The sequence below is a fragment of the Gigantopelta aegis genome, chromosome 3 (assembly GCF_016097555.1).
Source record: "Gigantopelta aegis isolate Gae_Host chromosome 3, Gae_host_genome, whole genome shotgun sequence".
In the NCBI taxonomy this organism is placed as follows: domain Eukaryota; kingdom Metazoa; phylum Mollusca; class Gastropoda; order Neomphalida; family Peltospiridae; genus Gigantopelta; species Gigantopelta aegis.
Window position 1 is genome coordinate 41,941,492 of NC_054701.1, and position 23,782 is coordinate 41,965,273.

Consider the following 23,782-nt stretch of genomic DNA (forward strand, 5'->3'; position numbering starts at 1 on the left):
TCTAATACTTTGTGCACATAATTTACTTTCTGCAACATATAGCTTCTGTTGTATTGATTCGCATTGAGGCCATATTTTTAATACGATGCTTGAAGCCACCGCTACGTTGTTTGTCTTGTTTTATTATATTACGTTGGAATGAGTTACCAAGACAACATGGTGCACTTTGAGAACGCGTGATTAATTTTTTTTTCACTCTGTATTGCATGATTGAAATTCTAAATATTCGACCACCTTTCCTGTTTTGTTTAATTCGAAATATAAAAACTTCGTCATGTATGATAGTCCATATGTTTCTGTTGCTATTTATGCAGTTTTATATTTATTTATTGTTAATTAGTTATCAATATATACTATTTTTTCTTTCTCTAAGATAGCATGATTCCAATAGGCCTACCACAGTATCATTAAAAATTAAAATATTTTGTTAAAGTTGTCACGTTTTGAACGATCGCACATGCCACATATAATGTATAGTAGATCATTATATTGCATTTTTTTCGTATATTACTAGTACTAAAATCAAACTACCAAGGCAACAAAATCATTTCTAATTGCAATGACGTATGTGTGAGTGGCTTGTTTTGTTGTTATTTGGGAGGGGTCGTGTGTGTTTGTGTGTGTGTGTGTGTGTGTGTGTGTGTGTGTGCGCGCGCGCGCGCGCTAATGTGTGTGTGTCTGTATGTTTATATGACTGTGTATGTGTGCGTGTGTGTGCTTTTGTGTTTTGGTGGTGGTGTTTTTTTGTTTTGTTTTTCCTGTTTTATTTTCTATAGCTTTATTCAAAATTCAATTATTCGACCATTGACAGTTGACTACTATATGATACAGCTACCATCCACTATAAAGTATTGTACTATAGATTAAGTTTATTACATATATATATATATATATGACACATCTCTTTCATCGTCTATAGCCCGATTCAAAAATCCAAATATTCGACCACTCTGACAGACGGTGTGATTGCCAGTTGACTACTTAATACCGCTACCAACCCCTTTAATGTGTTGTGCTATATTCATTTATTCGCGAATTAGGAACCAGTCACAATTCCCCCAAGATTGAACCACCCACTTCAAAGCTGCCAGCGAAATGTTAATTCGCATATTAACTCAATATGTGAGCACTTTCCAAGCTCCATTGGTAACTTTCTGCTGACGAGGTAATTGTTCCATTAGTGTAGCGGCTAATTATTATCATTTAAACCAATTTGCTGTCGTTTGAATCGTTCTGAAACAAATTACGCATTAATTATTTGCGCTTGTATATTCCAGATAGAAGTCGCAAAGCTGGAAATAATCTCGCTCATTTATAAAATAGAAGGGAAAATTCTATAGAATATCGCCAAAAATGTCTGCAAAATTTCGACTTAATGTCTTGTCACGTTTGCCAGGAATCCCAGAGGGTCGCAATGTCGAAAATTGTTTAAGTTGATCTATATTTTGTTGGGTTTTTTTTTATAAAGTTTGTTTTAGAGCACATTGATTTTCTATAATTAAGTTTATTAAATAGCATTGTAATTAAGCTATTGATACATATTTTATATGCTTAACATAAAACAGATAATTATATTAATATATCTTTCCATACTGAAATCAGACGAATTAATGAAATTACATAAACGAGTAATGAATGAATCAATCAATGAATCAATCAATCAATCAATAAATGCATGAATGATGAATGGATTGATGGATAGATAGATGAATGAATGAATTAATTAATGGATGGATGGATGGATGAATGGATAGGATGGATGAATGAATGAATGATTGAAAGGATGAATAAGTGACAAAATGGGTCATAAAAACTATGAAACACAGATTCAGGACATTTCTTTTCCTTAAACGTAACTCTTGCCACTTTGAATTAAAACACGACTGTACATCTGAATCTGAAATCATCGTAAGTTTAACGAAATGTAACGCTTGACACCATCAAGTTGCTCTTCACAAAACGGACGATGCTCGACTCGATGGGGGAAATCAAAGCAGAAGTAAGTTGTCTCGGCTCCGCGCATGCTCCGCCGCACACGACATCGGAAACGACAAGTCTCTACCAAGGAGCTGATCCGTGTGTCACTATCGTGCAGAAAGCCCATTAGATGGTTTAGTCAACCAACACAGCTTAGTCCGCGTCGTCCCAGCCAACGTGGATAACACTGGCCGCAAGCACGGGATGCTGGGGCCTATATGAACGATATTTGAAGTGTGTGTGTGTCGGGTGAGAGTGAGGATGGGGGTGTTCACACGCACATTGTTTTTTAGTTCGCCAACCAACACATGGTATAAACACTGTAGGGCCGGATTTACAAAGCCTACTTTTCTTAAACGCAGGTGTCTAAGCATACACGCGTGCAAGACAAACAGGTTTTTGTAAATCCAGCCCTGTTTGGACAGTGGTTCATGAGTGCCCATGGAGATGTATAATATGTTGAAAGTTCCGCACTTGAGAGCTGCACGGTGGCAGTACTGATGACGGGTGCCACAGGTGGGGCAGGGTATGCTCACTTTTCGTGAACACCTGATGTCATCAATGTTTTGACAGTGATTCATGAGTGTTTGTCATCACAGCCGTATTTATTCGAATGAGCTGTCTTGTCCTATTTTTGATTTAATAAACCGAATCTGGGAGTGGCAATCCTCTTTTGAGCGATGTAGGAACACCTGATATCATTACTGTTTTGTTAGTGATTCATGAGTGCTTGTCATCGCAGCTATATTTATTCCATTGAGCTCTGTCTTGTCCTATTTTTCATTTAATAAACGAGTCTTGGAGTGGCAGTCCTCTTTTGACTTTTCCATCATTACTGTTAAACATATATATGTGCACAGGAATGTTTCTTCCGCGAGTATCTAATAATGAAAGATTCATTGCTACTAATCGGAATTTAGATCATTGCTGACCGAATGACAGTTCTATCTATATTTTCATCTATTTTACAAGATATACGCTGGGGCGAGACATAGCCCAGTGGTACAGCGCTCGCTCGATGCGCGGTCGGTGTTGGATCGATCCCCGTCGATGGGCCCATTGGGCTATTTCTCGTTCCAGCCAGTGCACCACGACTGGTTTATCAAAGGCCGTGGTATGTGCTATCCTGTCTGTGGGATGGTGCATATAAAAGATCCCTTGCTGCTAATCGAAAAGAGTAGCCCATGTAGTGGCGACAGCGGGTTTCCTCTCAATATCTGTGTGGTCCTAAACCATATGTCTGACGCCATATAACCGTAAATAAATTGTGTTGAGTGTGCGTCGTTAAATAAAACATTTCTTTTAGATATACACTAGTATATTTATTTTTTATTTTATTTATTTATTTATTTATTTGTGTATTTATTTTGTCAAAACTATAATGTGCACATATAATTATTGGAAGCCTAAACGTAGTCCATTTTTACAATTACATTTTGGCTCAGACATATCATTGGACATAATTTATTACAACATCCCCAAGATCTTTGCATTATTTCTATCTGTACACACGACACGTTTTCTTAATAAACTGTTTACCTCACCAATCTAATAAGCCATACGATATTTATTCAAATCGTTATCTCATTTCATTCGCACATGTGCACGCACATTTGATAAATTACAGAGAACCTAGATAGAAATCTAATGCCTTTTCACGTTTATTGCTGTTAAGCCACTGAGTTGCGTGATCATACTAGTTTGGCCGAATCTCATTTAGATCGGCGTAAGATAATTACTTTATATATTTATCATTATTGCGATATACGGGCGCGATAAACAGCATGTGTGCGGCGGTGATAGCTGGGTTGACATTTACAAACTAGTTATTATTTAGCTGTTAGTAAAACACGCGCTTTTATAACTGATACATGATGCGAGTCTTATTTTGACTGCTAAATATTTTACTTAATATTTATTAATACTTGGACAATAAAATCGATACTTACGTCTGTCTTTGAAATTTAAAGGTACAAATTTCGCTATTTTTATTTTCATTCCTGATAATAAATAGCTACAAATTAATCTATCTTACACTTAATATTTGCACAATTAAATGGAAAATATAGAAATTGTAATGGGCAGCGACTTTCTCAAGAATTTATGATAAAAACAGAAAGATTTGAGCCATGTTACTTTTGGGTTTTTTTTATTAATGTAACAACACATTTAGCAAAGAAAATCGACAATAACACTTTTTGTTATCAAAATGTATGTGTGTTGATATACATTGCTTTTACCTTTTCGAGGCAGAATTTTGAGCAATTAAAATGTATAAGTGTCGAAACCTTAGTGGTATATGAGTATGTTAAAATATGTTGGACTTGGATTAACATAGTCTTTACCTTTGCTGGGCGGAAGAGCGACCAAGTCTTATACATGTGAATATTTACATTGCTTTCACCTTTGCGGGCAGAAGAGCGATCAAATAGTATGCATGTGTTGAATTACACTGCTTTCACCTTTGCGGGCAGAAGCGCGATCAAATAGTATACATGTGTTGAATTACACTGCTTTCACCTTTGCGGGCAGAAGAGCGATCAAATAGTATACATGTGTTGAATTACATTGCTTTCACCTTTGCGGGCAGAAGAGTGGTCAAATCGTATACATGTGTTGAATTACATTGCTTTCACCTTTGCGGGCAGAAGAGTGGTCAACTCGTATACATGTGTTGAATTACATTGCTTTCACCTTTGCGGGCAGAAGAGTGGTCAAAACGTATGCATGTGTATATTTGCATTGCTTTCACCTTTGTTGGGCAGAAGAGCGATCAAGTCTTATACATGTGTATATTTACACTGCATCACCTTTGCGGGCAGAAGAGCGACCACATCTTATGAGTGATGATTTACATAACTTTTACCTTCGCGGGGCAGAAACTTGAGCGATCAAATCTTATGTGTGTTGATTTAAATAAGTTTTTACCTTATCGCGGCAGAATCTTGAGCAATCAAATCTTATGTGTGATGATTTATATAACTTTTTACCTTCGCGGGGAAGAATCTTGAGCAATCAAATCTTATGTGTGATGATTTACATAACTTTTTAACTTCGCGAGGCAGAATCTTGAGCAATCAAATCTTATGAGTGTTGATTTAAATAACTTTTTACCTTCGCGGGGAAGAATCTTGAGCAATCAAATCTTATGTGTGATGATTTACATAACTTTTTACCTTCGCGGGGCAGAATCTTGAGCAATCAAATCTTATGTGTGATGATTTACATAACTTTTTACCTTCGCGGGGCAGAAACTTGAGCGATCAAATCTTATGTGTGATGATTTAAATAACCTTTTACCTTCGCGAGGCAGAATACTGAGCGATCAAATCTTATGTGTGTTGATTTAAATAACCTTTTACCTTCGAGAGGCAGAATATTGAGCGATCAAATCTTATGTGTGTTGATTTAAATAACTTTTTACCTTCGCGAGGCAGAATACTGAGCGATCAAATCTTATGTGTGTTGATTTAAATAACCTTTTACCTTCGAGAGGCAGAATACTGAGCGATCAAATCTTATGTGTGATGATTTAAATAACCTTTTACCTTCGCGGGGCAGAAAACTGAGCGATCAAATCTTATGTGTGATGATTTAAATAACCTTTTACCTTCGCGAGGCAGAATACTGAGCGATCAAATCTTATGTGTGTTGATTTAAATAACCTTTTACCTTCGCGGGGCAGAATACTGAGCGATCAAATCTTATGTGTGTTGATTTAAATAACGTTTTACCTTCGCGAGGCAGAATATTGAGCGAACAAATCTTATGTGTGTTGATTTAAATAACTTTTTACCTTCGCGAGGCAGAATATTGAGCGATCAAATCTTATGTGTGATGATTTAAATAACTTTTTACCTTCGCGAGGCAGAATACTGAGTGATCAAATCTTATGTGTGTTGATTTAAATAACCTTTTACCTTCGCGGGGCAGAATACTGAGCGATCAAATCTTATGTGTGTTGATTTAAATAACCTTTTACCTTCGCGAGGCAGAATACTGAGCGATCAAATCTTATGTGTGATGATTTAAATAACCTTTTACCTTCGCGGGGCAGAATACTGAGCGATCAAATCTTATGTGTGTTGATTTAAATAACTTTTTACCTTCGCGAGGCACCTTCGCGGGGCAGAATACTGAGCGATCAAATCTTATGTGTGTTGATTTAAATAACCTTTTACCTTCGCGAGGCAGAATACTGAGCGATCAAATCTTATGTGTGTTGATTTAAATAACCTTTTACCTTCGCGAGGCAGAATACTGAGCGATCAAATCTTATGTGTGATGATTTAAATAACCTTTTACCTTCGCGAGGCAGAATACTGAGCGATCAAATCTTATGTGTGTTAATTTAAATAACCTTTTACCTTCGCGAGGCACCTTCGCGGGGCAGAATACTGAGCGATCAAATCTTATGTGTGTTGATTTAAATAACGTTTACCTTCGCGAGGCAGAATATTGAGCGATCAAATGTTATGTGTGTTGATTTAAATAACTTTTTACCTTCGCGAGGCAGAATACTGAGCGAACAACTCTTATGTGTGTTGATTTACATAACGTTTACCTTTGCTGGGCAGAAAGCGATCAAATCGCATTCGTAAAATATGGCCGACGGCTGGCGGCCCCAGCATTTGAGTTAAAGCTCATCGCAATTTATATGACCACTCATTTACGCGCGGTTTCACAGCCGACATTGCGACTGATTTGGCCACACTGGCGGTGGACATGCTAGAACTGCCAAGTTAGTTTGTTTCCCTATTGATTTTTCTATATGGATGGAGATAAACTGAGACGGTTCTAATTTCATTAACCTGGCCTCTTTTCAAGACTCTTTGAATTATGGCACAAATATTGCGGTAATTTGGAACTCATGCCGAGAGTGAAAATAAGTGTAAATTGAATGAACTTGGTTAGCTTTGTTTGCTTTGGACAACAGCGAAAACGAGAACAATAATAATAATAATGAAAATAATAATAATAAATGTAGAGGGAGAGGGAGAAAAAGGAAGGAACTGTTTTTATTTGCGACGCACTCAACACATTTTATTTACGGTTATATGGCGTCATAATAAGGACCACACAGATATGAGATAGGAAATTCGCTGTGTCCACTTCATGGGCTACTCTTTTCAATTTGTAGCAAGGGATATTTTATATGCACCATATGAGAGAGAGAGAGAGAGAGAGAGAGAGAGAGAGAGAGAGAGAGAGAGAGAGAGAGAGAGAGAGAGAGAGAGAGAGAGGCAGAGAGACAGCGACATACATATATAGAGAGAGGGGTGGGTGCAAGAGAGATAATTTGAGATACAGTTTAAACGTGCCATATGGTATGCAGATGAACTGTACACCATCATGTTGCCACGACTATCATTACGTCATCTACCAACATCCGGCACTTCCCGCTGCCATCAATAATGTTGAATTTACCACTGGCTTTCTCTTTCTCAATTGAATATGAAATCGTGCTTATTCCAGTTCATTTTCTTCTTTTTCCTCAACAGACACCGATTATTCTCATTTCGTTGCTGTATTGACCTTTGATCAACAGATTTTGCCCGGGGTTCTTTAGCATATCTCATTATCTCAGATGTTAAAAAAAAAAGAGAAGAGAAATTCATGAACGTGTAATTTTGGTGTCAAATGCAGGAATCCTGACTTGTACAACCAGTGGAACCCTTCAAAAACCAGAGGCTGTTTCGTGGACTCGCGATCAAATGGTGCAGGAAAAAGCCATTATAATATTATGTATCTGCCTTCTGTTGATTTTGATAATGATATTATGGCAACTTGTGACCCTATATTCATACTATTGAAACCTGTGGTTTGATGACCTTGCGGGGTGGGTGATGGGATCGGTTTACATTGATTCTGCCATTCCGTCACGGCTTTAAAGGCGCAGAACCCAATTTTAGCCCGTACAAAACGGGACACTTAAGTTTGGATAAAGTTACAAATCAGTGAAAGAAGAGTCTGTGGCGATATATCAGGGAAATATCTTAAAAATAGACTAGAACTCGAATCAATAAACCGCTACTTCTGAGATGCGTTTTTAAAAATATGAGAAATGCATTTTTTGGTATTAGAAAGAAAGAAATGTTTTATTTAACGAGGCACTCAACACATTTTATTTACAGTTATATGGAGTCAGACATATGGTTAAGGACCACACAGATTTTTTAGAGGAAACCCGCTGTCGCCACTACATGGGCTACTCTTCCGATTAGCAGCAAGGGATCTTTTATTTGCGCTTCCCACAGGCAGGATAGCACAAATCATGGCCTTTGTTGAACCAGTTATGGATCACTGGTCGGTGCAAGTGGTTTACACCTACCCATTGAGCCTTGCGGAGCACTCACTCAGGGTTTGGAGTCGGTATCTGGATTAAAAATCCCATGCCTCGACTGGGATCCGAACCCAGTACCTACCAGCCTGTAGACCGAAGGCCTACCATGACGCCACCGAGGCCGGATTTTGTTTGGGTATTAGAAACACCAGGATGACCAGAAACACTTCGGTTCTACGGAGATGGATAATCTAAAGAATAAAATGTAAGTAATGTTTTATTTCAGTGATCATAAACGGCTTTAATATTAAAATATATGCTGTAGTGTTTAAAAACTAGGTTCTGTCTCTTTAAATGTCAGTTGATCTACTTTACGGCCGAACTTAGTATTACGAGAAAATATAGACATTTTACTTCTACAGAAATTATTTTTATATAAAACGAGCTGTGCAACTGTCCTATCCAATTTGTTATTTTTGTATTGAATACAATTATGGCAACGTGGCCATAAATCAGAGGAATTAACGACATGTGACGTATTATAGCCTGTTTAAAACGATGTGTCAGGATTTACCAGGTCAAGCTTAGCGCCAACAGAATACGTTCAGTAGTAGGCCTACATATTTTATTTTGATCGCTTTTTGTGGTAAAAATTACGACGTAACGTTCCAATATTAGGAACACTGTTCCAATAAGGTTACCAGGTGATTCAGGTATTCTATAGCTGTGTTGAATGCAATATGTATTTTGATACAAAAATGAAATTAAAATTAAAATAAAAACAAACAAACAAACAAACAAAAATACACACACCCACCAAAAACAGAACGACCAGAAGCACAAACTGAATTTGTCAATAATATTGACAGTTTAAAAGGACATTCCCGAGTTTGCAGCCATTGTAAGATGTTTGTGATAACAGCGCCTTGTTAGCGACTACTATTTCATACTAAATACATTTTCTTGTTTAGAATACCAGTGTCAGTATATCGAATGTGTTTACGGTCGTATACTAATGTTTGTAGCACTCAGTTTTTACTTTTAATTCGTGATACATATGTTTTCGTACATACGAAATTATTGGTAGGTAAAATCCGGTTTGGGGGCAACTACAAGCATTAGGACAACAGCAAACACCGTATAAATACAGACACTGATATTCTAACTAAGAAAATGTATTTAATTTGTATGTTACGTCATCGAAAAGGCTCTATTGGTCGGATCATTTTACGATGGTTGTAAACTCAGGACTGTCCCGTTAAGTAAGAAGTTGTAAGTAAAGTGCAGGTGAGCATATTTTACATTACCTAATAACCAGGCCAATGTATTTAAATAAAGTCCCGCTTTAACTAATTATATAAGTAAGACAATGTTTATTCACAAATAAATGCAAAAATGGTGTGTTTATTATTTAAATAATATAACACAAATAAAGCATAATACTTAACAAACTAAGAAAATATGTGTATGTATGTGTATAGAGTGGAGAATTTAGAATTAAGTGAAAACCATGTTTACTTCCTTTCTATTACATATTGTACAAATATCCATTCGATTTAAGCCTATATATATTTACGTCATCTAAATCCAAATTGCGCCCATATCCTCAAGGGGCGGGACGTAACCCAGTGGTAAAGCGTTCGCTTGATGCGCGGTCGGTCTGGGATCGATTCCCGTCGGTGGGCCCATTGGGTTATTTCACGCTCCAGCCAGTGCACCACGACTGGTATATCAAAGGCTGTGGATGTGCTATCCTGTCTGTGGAATGGTGCATATAAAAGATCCCTTGCTGCTAATTGAAAAGAGTAGCCCATGAAGTGGTGACAGCGGGTTTCCTCTCTATATCTGTGTGGTCCTTAACTATATGTCTGACGTCATATAACCTTAAATAAAATGTGTTGAGTGCGTCGTTAAATAAACCATTTCTGTCTGTCCATATCCTCACTAGCATCTTATAGATATTAACTCTGTATTTAAAGATAAGTTTGAAAAGTAGATATTTCGAATTATGGTATATTATACACTAGTATGTAAGATATTATGGTCTACTGTTCTGTAGTTTTTGTACTATTTTTGTTTTACTGCAGATACACAAAATGTTTGAAAATCACCTCCATGTATCACCGTATGGTGATCTGAGTGTAAATAAAACTACTTTCTTCTGTTCTGTTCTGTGGAGTTAATGTGGCACCATGCTTGACCTTGATAGGACACATTTTCAGTTGAGATATTGCCATAAACGAATACTGCATCACTACATCTATGTAATATGACCAATGAAGTAATAGTGTTTGTTTGTTTGTTGTTTCTTACCAGGAAAATCATGTGAAGTGCTATTGCTCTTATCATAAATGGCAGTAGCTTCTGCAACTTTTACAATGACTTACTTTCAGCTGCATTTTTAGTACTGTAGGTTTTCACGTCCATACATGGGGCCACAAATGTGACTTTTTTTTGTCTTGCCCTATGTTATTGTATTCTGATTTGATTTTACTCCCCTCCCCTAGTTATTTCGACTAGGTATGGTCCTGGCATTCGACCCGTTCTAATGATGTTCCAATGACCGATTATAATTGAAAAAAACCCTGATTGGGTGGCTGTAGTGATGAGCTTATCGATTCTAAAAATAATCGTTCCTCTGGTTTAGTTGACAGAATTGTTGTAAATATGCTGGGGCTTTTTGTTTGTTTTCATGTATACATAAAAACAAAATATACTAAATAGTTATTAAAGGTAAATATAGCCATTTGTAGGATGCACACAACAATAGGTGCATAATTCTTATAATTCGATTCCTTCTTATGTTCATATAAATCTAACCAATTGTGTAATCAAAAGTTGATCGGTTGGTGCCAACTGATTATAACCGATCATCGATGATGGAATTCCAACCGATTGCCAACACTAGCCCGTTCCCTATCTTAAAGGGATAGACCCTAGTTTCAGCCCGTAAAAATGGACACAAAGTTTAATTAATCTACAAACCTTAAACAATTTGGATAAAGTTGAAATTGAGTGAAACATGAATCTGTGACTTTGAAACAGCGAAATACCCTCTAAAAATAGACTAAAACTTGACTCCATAACTGTTACTTCTCAGACGCACGTGCGTTTTTAAAAATATGAGAAATGCATTTTGTGATATTAAAAACACCTGGATGACCAAAAACACTTCGAATGTACGGAAATGGATAATGTAAACAATAAAATCTAAGTAAAGTATAATTTCAGTTATCAAAAACGGCTCTAATAGTAAACAAAAATGTGCCTTAGTGTTTAAAAAATAGGGTATGTGCCTTTAACAGTAATTTAAAAGTGTGTTTTCAAATGAAGTTTTTGTTCAGTGCGCTTTCCTTATGACAACAAAAACTCAGTCCACACTATCCTGTACAGTTGGTGATATTTATGATATTTATTGTCAGCGGAACTTTGACCGTTAACTGTTTAACACCATGATCGGTTTCCTTTGTGCAGTAAGCTTTTCATTTCATAAAACCGAGTTTCCGCGTCATAAGTGTCAAATACTGCAGACAGGAAGTTCAAGCGTCGCAATTTCGTACTTCCGGCAGCTGGTGATTGGTTTAAAAGTCTTCAAATTGCTGGTATTAACGCGCTGCGAAATTATTTCCTCAAAACAGAATTGCACTGACAACGCGAATGGCATTGCCATGGACCTGGTCGTTTATGCAATTATCGTTACGGTATCCCACGATCGTGTTTGATAATGTTTCATGGATATTTTGCCGGTAACAATTGCGCATAGATTGTTCCGATTGTCTGATGTAATCGATTTTTGTTTTCAAAGTGTAGAGTTTCACACAGTTGTGGTTGGTAGAGCGTCGCATGAGGTTCAGTGTCCTATTCGACCCAATGCACTAAGACGCGTTTATCAAGAACACACGTGCGTGGTGTCCTGCAAAACAGACACCAATGTGTATGAAGGAAGGAAGGAAATGTTTTATTTAACGACGCACTCCACACATTTATTTACGGTTATATGGCGTCAGGCATATGGTTAAGGACCACACAGATAGATAGAGAGAGAGAGAGAGAGAGAGAGAGAGAGAGAGAGAGAGAGAGAGAGAGAGAGAGAGAGAGAGAGAGAGAGATAACCCGCTGTCGCCACGTCATGGGCTACTCTTTTCGATTACCAGCAAGGAATCTTTTATATACACCATCCCACAGACAGGATAGTGCATACCTTTGTTACATCAGCTGTGGAGCACTGGCTGAAATGAGAATTAGCCCAATTGGGCCACCGACGGAGATCAGTCCTAAACCGACCGAATGTATATGACGATACATCAGCATATTTTAAAGGGACATTCCTGAGTTTGCTGCATTGTAAGATGTTTCCGACTATTAAAATATTTCTACGATTAAACTTACATATTAAATATATTTTCTTGTTTAGAATATCAGTGTCTGTATATTCAATGTGTTTCTGGTTGTCTTAATATTTGCAAGAAGCCCAAACTGGATTTTGTCTTCAAATAATTCCGTGCGTACGAAAAAATATTTTTGCGGAAATAAAATGAAAATTAACCTAGTACAAATATTAGAACGATCAGAAACACGTTTAATATACAGCCACTAATATTCTAAACAAGAAAATATATTTAATATGTAAGTTTAATCGTAGAAATATTTTATTAGTCGATAACATCTTAAAACATTGCAGCAAACTCAGGAATGTCCCTTTAAACTACGGTCATTTGTTGATGAACATCACTTCATGTTTTGAATTACCATAGTTTGACACCCAACAACCGATGTATTTTTCGAGCTAGGGTGTCGTTAAACATTCATTCATTCATTCATTGTTGAAGAACATACAGGGAATCTTTGTTTATATTAAAAGGGTTCACGGGAATAATCTGTGATGTCACACTTTTGGTAGTGTTTTTTTTTTAAACGTTTATAGTTCTGCAATCATGGAATATTTATACCTACAAAAACATTATTTACGACAACTCTTAATGGCCTACCATAATTGTAGGTTTTTATTTTATTCTGTGATTGTGACCTTGAGAGAGAGAGAGAGAGAGAGAGAGAGAGAGAGAGAGAGAGAGAGAGAGAGAGAGAGAGAGAGAGAGAGAGAGAGAGCCGACTGACGTGACATATGCTACTCATTCTGAAAAGCAATAAGTGACGGTTTCTGCGCATTGCATTGACTTTAAAGTACACATGCATTGAACCCTGTATTTATGTACAAACCTTTGACTCCCAAGGCAATAACCGACGTATTATTTGTGCTGAAATGTCGTTAAACATTCATTCTTTTTGAACCCATTGAGACCCAAAGTAGCAAACCTGCAACACGATTCCAAATGGAGGTGAGGAGGCGGTCCTCGGGGTTTCAATCAAATCAACAAAACCAACTGATCTACAACCCCTGAAGACTAATGGTGTATATAGGTATCATGTCATAGGACGTCTTTAAAGATATAGTCAAAACTTTCATGTAACATTTCGGTTGATAACGATAATACAAGTTTATATTAAAACTGTTTTCAAATACTACTTTCCATCAGACCAACTGACGAAATCTGTTTTAAACTATAACATGCGAGCTTATAAAACTGTGGATGCGTTTTTGTTTTGCATTGGTACACCGATATTTAACAGAGTTGGGAAGACGAGATTGTACCTTTAAGCAAAAAAAAATGTATGTTTGGGGTTTTTTCTGGGTTTTTTCAGAAACGTCGATTGAAGAGGTAATTAAGCAATACTAATGTCTCAGTAGCCCCCGCACGATCTATCTACCAGAACGTGGGTGGTTCAGATTTAAGACTTGGGTTGACGAGATAAGAATATTGTTCGAGTAATCCCATCGTTAACAAGACAATAATAGTGCACTCTGCAGGATTCCAGTAAGACGCGCCAACTCCAATTGGCTGTTAAGCGGACTGGCGTCTGCGCATTATGCTAAAGAGAAATTATTAGCACATGAGGTTCTTAAGCATATATTGTTTTCTCTACAGTGTTGCAGATTTTGGAGAATGAAATTCTTGACTTGTGTTTTCGCGTTCTTAAACACGTCTACATAATATTAACTCAGGGCCGTTTTGGGTACCGAAAACGGATATAACCGTAAATAAAATGTGTTGAGTGGTTTAACAATAAAATTATTATGTTTTGTCTTTAACATTTCTTGTCCTTTCAGATATATATTCTCGTCCAACCTTTCAGATAACCGTAATTATGTTTATCTCTGTTTACAAAGAAGAATACATCCCTTAGGATGATGACTTGTATATATACTCTTGAAAAAAGTAGGGGAACTCTAATAAGAATTTACAATTGCCAAAATTGTAAGGTATATTAGCTGTGGGGAATGGTTTATGATAATAGTGAATTAATTGGGCAAACATTACAACCGGTAGTTCAGTATTACAGTAGGCTTTATGACAACCAAAGATCTTGAAGGACGATTGGGGTCAGAAGTGAAATTTGAAAGTTGACGGGGTTTTTTTTATCAGTAAATCGCAAATTCAAACAATAAAAATGACTACAAACAAAACAATAACAACTGTATGATCAACAGAATGAAAAAGATTGACAGAAATAATGTTCCACAGTTGATTAATGGACCTTCATGGAAATTGTCAAAATCGAGAATGACTCCCCACGCACGTGTACGGGGCAACTGCGTGATACATGTGCAAACTATGGAATGTGTTTCGGTGTGTTCATAAACAGGCCTGAACGTTCTTTACTAGGATGTCTGTGGTCAAAACGTATGTTTGGTATAATAGTTGATATTAACATTAATATTTCAGGTTCCCCGTCTTTTTTGAAGAGTATATTTATGTAATTGTTTAGTTGCTATTGTTAGTTATAAAAATGCTGCCATTACCCATCTGTTGATGTTTCTATTCTTAGTTTGTTGTTGCTTTATTGTTTGATTGTTTTTGCTTTATTGTTTGTTGTTGTTGTTGTATTTCTTTATTTGAAATTGTTTGGTGGCACGACCCAGTTAATCTCTGTGGAGGGAATATTATTATGGCACCATCCAACATAGATCATTTGTGATTGATGAAATATCTTGTCAGTCTCTACTACTACTACTACTACTACTACTACTACTACTACTACTACTACTACTACTACTACCACTACTACCACTACTACTACTACTCTACTACTACTACTACTTTACTACTACTACTACTGATGGTGGTGGTAGTAGTAGTAGTAATAGTAGTAGCATTAGCAAAGGTAGTAGTGGTAGTAGTAGTAGTAGTAGTAGTAGCAGCAGCAAGGGTAGTAGTGGTAGTTGTAGTAGTAGTAGTAGTAGTAGTAGTAGTAGCAGCAAGGGTAGTAGTGGTAGTTGTTGTAGTAGTAGTAGTAGTAGTAGTAGTAAGGGTAGTAGTGGTAGTAGTAGTAGTAGTAGCAAGGGTAGTAGTACTAGTAATAGTAGTAGCGAGGGTAGTAGTGGTAGTAGTAGTAGTAGTAGTAGTGTCAGTTGTATTTGTTGCCGTTTTTATCCAAATACTGTATACTAGTATACCACAATTAAAAAATTAAAATAAATTCACATAAAATATACAACATTCACTAACATTACTGAGTACTGTTACAGTGTCATATGTCTATCTTATCTCTGTTTTATACAATCCAAAACATCGTTGTTAGACTATACATGTATGAAGCAATATTTTGTCATTTCATTTACATGCGTATTTAAGTATAATAATAGGCAAGATAAAACTGCTCTTTGGGGTTTAGGAAGTGTTGTGCTGTCTAGACTAGTCATTATAAATACGGTCAACCCAACCTGAAATGGCGTACGTGTTTGTGTGTGTGTGCATGCATGTGCGCTCGCGCGTGTGTGTGTGTGTGTGTGTGTGTTTGTGTGTGTGTGTGTGTGTGTGCTGCGAGTTCGCGTGTGATAGCTATTATTAGAATGATGTTGCGCATCAACTTACTGGTATTAAGTTATAGACTGGTATTGAGTAGATACTCGTTGCATTATTAATAGACTTGTTGTCGGTAACAGTAGACTGGTATTGTGTTATTAATAGACTGGTGTTGAGTATTAGTAGATACTTATTGCGTTATTAATAGACTGGTTGTCAGTAACAGTAGACTGGTATAGCATTATTAATAGACTGGTGTTAAGTAGTCATAATAGACGGGTATTAAGTATCAGATACTTATTGGGTTATTAATAGATTGACTGCCAGTAACAGTAGACTGGTATTTGGTTATTAATAGACTGGTGTTGAGTAGTACAGAAATGGAGTTGATGTTGATAAAATGAAATAAAGGTATCAGAAATATATGAAGTAAGGTTCCAGGTGGTAATAAATTTGTACTGTACATCAGTAGACTGATATTTGGGTATTGATACGCTGACGTATTGGCATTAATAGACTGGTGTTCAATATTAGTATATTGGTATTGCGCAAACAGGGTAAGTAAATATTTATATTACTATTTACATGTTTCCATAAATCAGTATCAGTCCGTTTTTTACATCCACCATTATACTAATTGTATTAAAAGACATATATTATATGATGATTATGGTGATGATAATGATGATAATGGTGATGATGATGATGATGATTATTTATTTATTTTTTATTATTATTATTATTATTATTATTCTGTAATCATATACAATAAGCATTACGAATAAAACATTATTAAAATTATATATATATGGTTATGAAGACAAGTTAAACAATTTACAGTTAACGTTGTAGTATATATATTAAAGAGGATATATATCAGTTGTCGTTATAGAATGTCGTGATTTTAACAATTTCATAATATGCAAAATACATAACGTATATATATATATATATATAATTAAATTTGCATGTATATACATTTTTATTGTATAATTACTGTTTTAAAGGAAGTGGAAATTAGAAAGATTAAATTAAAACGACTACTCAACGTTTAATTATAAAATATATACCGTTGTGAATAAATACTAGTAAAAATTAGTGTAACTAACGTATCAATAATTGGTATATAAATTTAATTTTCAAATATGTTTAGCCTTTTGTCGTATCACAAGCATGTATTGTGCGCGAATTCGAACAATGGAACATTTTTTATATCTACTTTCCATCGCAGTTGCTTAAAAAACCTTCGTCATTTGGGTTGGGAAAATTATACAGGCTCTTCAAATCAGACATCTAAAATCCTATACAAATAATAAATAACATAATATTCTCTAAAATAAATTAATTTGCTGCATAATAATAATAATAATAATAATAATAATAATAATAATAATAATAATAATAATAATAATAATTATAATCATAATCATAATCTAATTATAATGTAGCTCGCGTCACCTCCAGCCCTCCCCATATCACTATCAATAAGGGGAGGGCTGGGGATGATTCGAGCTAATTATAATCATGACCATAATAATAATAATAATAATAATAATAAACATAATATAAAATAAAATAAAATAAAACAAATTATTTTAAAACCAAAGAGCTCACTTACCCGAGCGTTGTCATGGTGACAATGGTATACCAAAAGGACGCAGGAATACTGGTAAATTTCGTGTCTGCGACGTTCTTTTCTGCATAAAACATGACAGTGGCAAAAATAATGATTGCCATGGAAAGCGAAAAGAGGAGGAAGCCGAGTTCACTGGCACAGCTCTTGAGAGTGTAACCCAGAATACGTAATCCCTCCGAGTGCCGCGAAAACTTGAAGATCCTAAACACACGAAACACACGAAGAGTGACAAAGGCACCACTCACGTCGTCGTTGTCCGTGATGACGAGGCCAATGTAGTAGGGCAAGATGGCGACAACGTCGATGACGGACATGACGCTGCGCATGAACTTGAGCCTGTCGGGCGCGGCGAACAGACGCAACAGGTACTCTGCCGTGAAGATCATCACACAGGCCGTGTCCAGGCAGAAGAACCCCACGCTGTACCGCTCCCCGCACGGGAGGTTCTCCTTCTCCCCCCTCCTCTTGCCGCAGGGGACAGTCTCGATGACGTTGGCGGTGACGGAGATGGCGATGAAGAACCCGGTCACGTAGTAGAAGACCAGCGCCGCGGTGTTCAGGTGTGGGTTCTCGAACGCGCGCCACATCTTCTCCCTCGGCGTCCCCGCCGGGTTTTTGTCGCCATTTTCCGAACATTTGTCGTCGAGCAGCCTCTCCTGGTTCTCCCTCTTCCTGTCCCTGTAGTCCTCGTAGCAGCAGTCCCCGATGATGTCTGGAAGTATCCCGTAGAACGCAAGCTCGTCGTCGTAAGAGCTGATGCACTCGTGTTTCGGGTAGTGCAGTTTGCCTGTTCGATAGTAGTTGAGGACGTGCCTGAACAGATCGGGGTCCCTGTCGAAGAAGTACTCTTTCGTCTCCTCGTCGAAGAAGAAGTCCTTCTCGTTGGACCCCAGTAGGGTGTCCGGGTATTTCTCTAGAGTAGTCCTCCACGTTTCGAACCTCCTCCCGCTGACATTTATCAACATCTTTTCGTCCCCCCTCTTGTGCTCGGGGATGGTCCGGTTCTGGGGGAGGGGGTTGGTGGCGATGGGTACCCATCCGATGGCAGACGCACGGGCGAACGGCAGCCATGCCGCTACGGCAGCCATCGTGCTTTTTCCCTCAGACGAGAACAAATCTTTATCCTCTGTGAAGACAATTTTGAAGTCTTACGAACACGGAAGGGGACGAGGAAAGGAAAAGGTAAGAATAGCGCACATTATACATACATATATATATATATATATATACACACAAAATATATATATGTATATATGAAATTTTTTTCCGCTTCATTGGAAGAATACACACTCCAACATTTTTCTTTTTGCGGTAGGCTTCCCCCCAACAACACCGCTCGAATATTCTTCCCTCTGATGTGTGTCTATATTACGACGTATTCCAAGCGAAACAAGCCGTCCCATCAGTCCAAAAGCGACACGTACATCCTGTTGATCACAACAGCGACGCCGAGACGACTGCATACAACTACGAAACGCTACCGTATATCTCCGTAACACATCGTGGTGGTGGAAAACAAAAACAGAACAACAAACAACGGAACTAGTGTGTATCTGCTCCCAACGGCAGCTTCTCAGAGATGGTGCTCATAGTACGGCAGTACGGGAGAAACCAGTTCTCTTTCCCTCTCTCTCTCTCTCTCTTTCTCACACACACTCACTATCTGACCAACACAGAACGTACTCCGCGCGAGTTAATATCGATCAAGTACAGTATTCCGGCAGAGGCGTACACTGTTTGCATAATTAGTTTTCTCTTATACAAAATTCAATACTTGCCAACGCTGATGTATATACAGTAACTACAGTTTAACTCCTAACCGAATTTCCTCTTCTTTTTCGTTACATTATGCTTTCTTTACTTTTTCTCATCGTTCCTGACGTCACGTGCAAAAATGCCTTATTCCTTTTCCGGCTGCGCGAACTCGCGCTGCGGCGTGCGCGTTATATTATGCGCGCGCTCACACGGATAATACAGTCGTTTATACCACAACATTCAATTAGGCTTGCGATATGTGCTGTATTCGCTCTTCGCAATCTGCATCGGTAATGAGGGCTGAATACGTGCAGATAAAGCGTCATTCTTTCGTTGCCGGGTGTGGTGATCAGATGTGTTATCGGTAATTAATTTGTGCAGTACCTTCGCAGAGGAAAAACAAATAATATAAAATAATAATAATAATAATAATAATAATAATAATAATAATAATAAAGAAGCAAAAACTAAATAAAAAGAAACAAAAAATAAATAAATAAAAATAAATAAATAAATAAATACAAATAAAAACCTCAACAACCAAGGAAGCAGAAAACAAGCAAAAAAAAGCCCCCCAAAAAACCCCCAAAGAAAACCAACCCCCAACCCCCAAAAAAAACCCAAACAAACTCCCCCCCCCCCCCCCCCCCCCCCCCCCCCCCCCACCGCATAACATACAATAAACAATAAATATGTGCATGCTTTATTGTGAAATTATCGGGTATTGGTTTCTTATTGTTCCTTTTGTTTTCTGGGGTATTTTTTTTTAACATGCTGATTTCTCTCAATGCGGCAGTGTCCATTAATCATTAAATGCCTGACATGGAATTTTCTTGTAGCTGGGAACATGCGCATAACAACGTGAATGAAACGTATGAAAAGCATCGCCACAAAACAATAACGTGAAAAGCAATTAACGCTATTCCTGCTAGAATCAATCAGTCGAAGGCTGTAGGGAACAGGCCTCTCAGAAAGACGTTTACAATATGGCTACAATGCAGTTCACAAACTACATGGAAGTTTTAACTGTTAAAGGGACATTCTGAGTTAAGACGACCAGAAACACATTGAATACACAGACACTGATATTCTAAACAAGAAAATATATTTAATATGCAAGTTTAATCGTAGAAATATTTTATTAGTCGGAAACATCTTATAATGCAGCAAACTCAGGAATGTCCCTTTAATATGCATTGTTATTAATATGACCAACGTTTGTTTTGTTTAACGACACCACTAGAGCACATTGATTTATTAATCATCGGCTATTGGATGTTAAACACATGTTAAATTTGAAATATAGTCTTAGAGAGGAAACCCTCTACATTTTGCCATTAGTAGCAAGGAATCTTTTATATGCACCATCAACACAGACAGGATAGCACATGCCACGACCTTTGATATACCAGTCGTGGCACACTGGCTGGAACGAGAAATAGCCCAATAGACCCACTGACCTCAATTCAAGCGAATACTTTACCACTGGGCTACATCCCGCCCCCGTGACTACAATGGAGTTCACAAACTACATGGAATTTTTAACTGTTACTAGCATTGATATTAATATGACCATACCCGGAAAGTGGAGGGAGCAGGCGGCAAGCAAGGGACAAGTTGCCCTTGATAAAAATACGAAAAGTGTCTTTGTGTTTAAAGGGACATTCCTGAGTTTGCTGCAATGTTTTAAGATGTTATGGACTAATAAAATAGTTCTATGATTTTACTTACATATTAAATATATTTTCTTGTTTAGAATATTACTGGCTGTATATTAAACGTGTTTTTGATCGTTGTAATATTTGTATTAGGTTAATTTTCATTTTATTTCCAAAAAATCCAGTTTGGGCTTCTTACAAATATTAAGACGACCAGAAACACATTGAATATACAGACACTGATATTCTAAACTAGAAAATATATTTAATATGTAAGTTTAATCGTAGAAATATTTTATTAGTCGGAAACATCTTACAATGCAGCAAACTCGGGAATGTCCCTTTAAGTAGATCAGTGATTATTATTATGTTTAAATGAGACTTTGAAATGTGTTTCTAGGAACGTCCCGAAAAACATATTTTGAGTTAGTCAGCTTTAAAATATATATATATATATTCGTCCTTACGGATTCAAATAAAATGTGTTTTTGTATTCTTCTCACATGCATATTTTATTTTTATTTTTTTAAAGGGGAAAAAAAGATAATACATTGTGAAAAAAATGCTCGGCCTTTTTTTTCTAGCTAAAGTCGGGTTACTAAAAACACAATTGTTTTACCACAAACATAAGAACAACACTACAAAAAAATCCAACATATTCACATTTAGAAATGTAATTAAAAATTAATTTCAATCGTTAAATAGGCTCTGTTAAAGGGACATTCCCGAGTTTGCTGCAATGTTTAAGATGTTATCGACTAACAGCGACTTTTTAACAATTGTAATTACATATCAAATATATTTTTCTGCATTAAAATATTAGTGGCTGTATATTAAAGGTGTTTCTGATCGTTCTAATAGTTGTACTAGGTTAAATTTCATTTTATTAACTAGAAATTATTTTTTCGTACGTACGAAATTATTTGAAGACAAAATCCAGTTTGGGCGTCTTACAAATACTGAGATGACCAGAGACACATTGAATATACAGACACTGATATTCTAAACACGAAAATATATTTAATATGTAAGTTTAATCGTAGAAATATGTTATTAGTCGGAAACATCTTGCAATGCAGCAAACTCAGGAATGTCCCTTTAACATGTTCTAAACATGTTACGATAACTGTTCATCTTAGGGGTATTACGTTATCTATATAGCTGGGGAAAAGGGAAAATGCGGAGGAGTAGGGGAGGAGTTAATTCCTCTGCTTCCGACAATTACATTGGGTTAGAGAGCATGTCATTCGCTTCGCTATCAATACACCCCGTGCATATTTTCGTTTTCATCGTTTTCAGGTTTACGACACGGAATCGTTCATGAATCATTTATGACAACATTACAGACTAGCTGAGCGGTAGTCGTAATAAAAGATCCTAAAAGCCATTTGCTCGTCTGGTATGAACCGCAGATCCTGCAACAACTGTGTGCCAACTCGACAGATTTATACATTATTGAAAAGCGCTGACCGATATTCCTGCTCATAATAACGGAACCGTTATAATTGTTCAATATTACGAATCGGACGACGCTAGATTAGTTTTAGATACATTTTCCTAGCTCTTGGCTGTAGCGCCTGTTGGCCGCTCATTCGATTCGCTAAGAATAGCGTTGTGACAAGCTGGTATACATGGAACCGTTTCTAATTTTGGCGCGTTAAGAGTACAGCTTGGGTTTCTGGGTAACGGCCCTTGGTTTTCCCGCCAGTTACGATACGGTCACGTGATCCGTTGAGCAGGAGAAGAGAATTGCATGTGTAGCGCTATAATTGTAAACAAAATAATATTTACTACACAAATACTGTGGGGGGGAATGGGCGGTAGAAAAAAAATATTTTTAGATAAGAATCGTGTGTTTGAAAGCGAGAACGAATAATAGCAAGACAATATTTTTTCTCTACTTTAAAAAATAGAAGGAAAAAAAAAGAAAGAGGTTGAATAGAACAAAAAATGAGAGCAACTGTACGCTTATGGCTTGTTGTTTCATATTAGATAATATATACAGTGCTTTAGTGATAATTCAAGGGTAGGATTTTCTGGATTCAAGGGGGGTGGGGGGGGGGGCACATAAACCGTCAGTCCTTATTTCCCCAAGGGTGCGAGATGAAGCTCAGTGGTACAGTTCTCGTCTGCGTTGCGATGGGTCAAAGAATCGATCGCAGGACGAGATCTAGCTCAGTCGGTAGAGCGACCGCAGGATCGAACCTCGTCGGTGGACCCATTCTCTGATTTTTTTTTTCCTTCGTCCCAACCAGTGCCTCACGACTGGTATATAAAGGTGCGTGATAAAGAATGAATAAATGAATGTATGAATGGTACGAATTCAGGCATCAGTTCAAAATCTAAGATAAGTGTACTTCGTGTAGATATAAAACCACATCAATGTTTCCCTTATTAAAATGAATGAATGAATGTTTAACGACACCCCAGCACGAAAAATACATCGGCTATTGGGTGTCAAACTATGGTAATGCAAAGAAGTAAAGTGATGATCAACATCAATATAAGAATTCAAGATTGAAATAAAAACAGTGTAAAGAACTGTGCAAAAATACAAATATCACAGATAGATACTGACTTTTACTCAAAATTTCAATTTTGTGCTGTATTG

At 37.0% G+C, this 23,782-nt stretch overlaps 1 protein-coding gene across 3 annotated transcripts in view; it reads right to left on the bottom strand.

Moving 5' to 3' along the window:
- Nucleotides 1-19,711, bottom strand: part of LOC121368063 (potassium voltage-gated channel protein Shal-like) — a 144,655-nt gene extending 124,944 nt beyond the window's left edge. For all 3 annotated transcript variants that reach the window (XM_041492588.1, XM_041492587.1, XM_041492589.1), the window contains exon 1: nucleotides 17,741-19,711. In XM_041492588.1, coding sequence (XP_041348522.1) covers nucleotides 17,741-18,846 — 1,106 coding nt within the window. In that variant the 5' untranslated portion in view covers nucleotides 18,847-19,711. The remainder of the gene's footprint in view (nucleotides 1-17,740) is intronic.
- Between the last annotated feature and the right edge of the window lie 4,071 nt (nucleotides 19,712-23,782).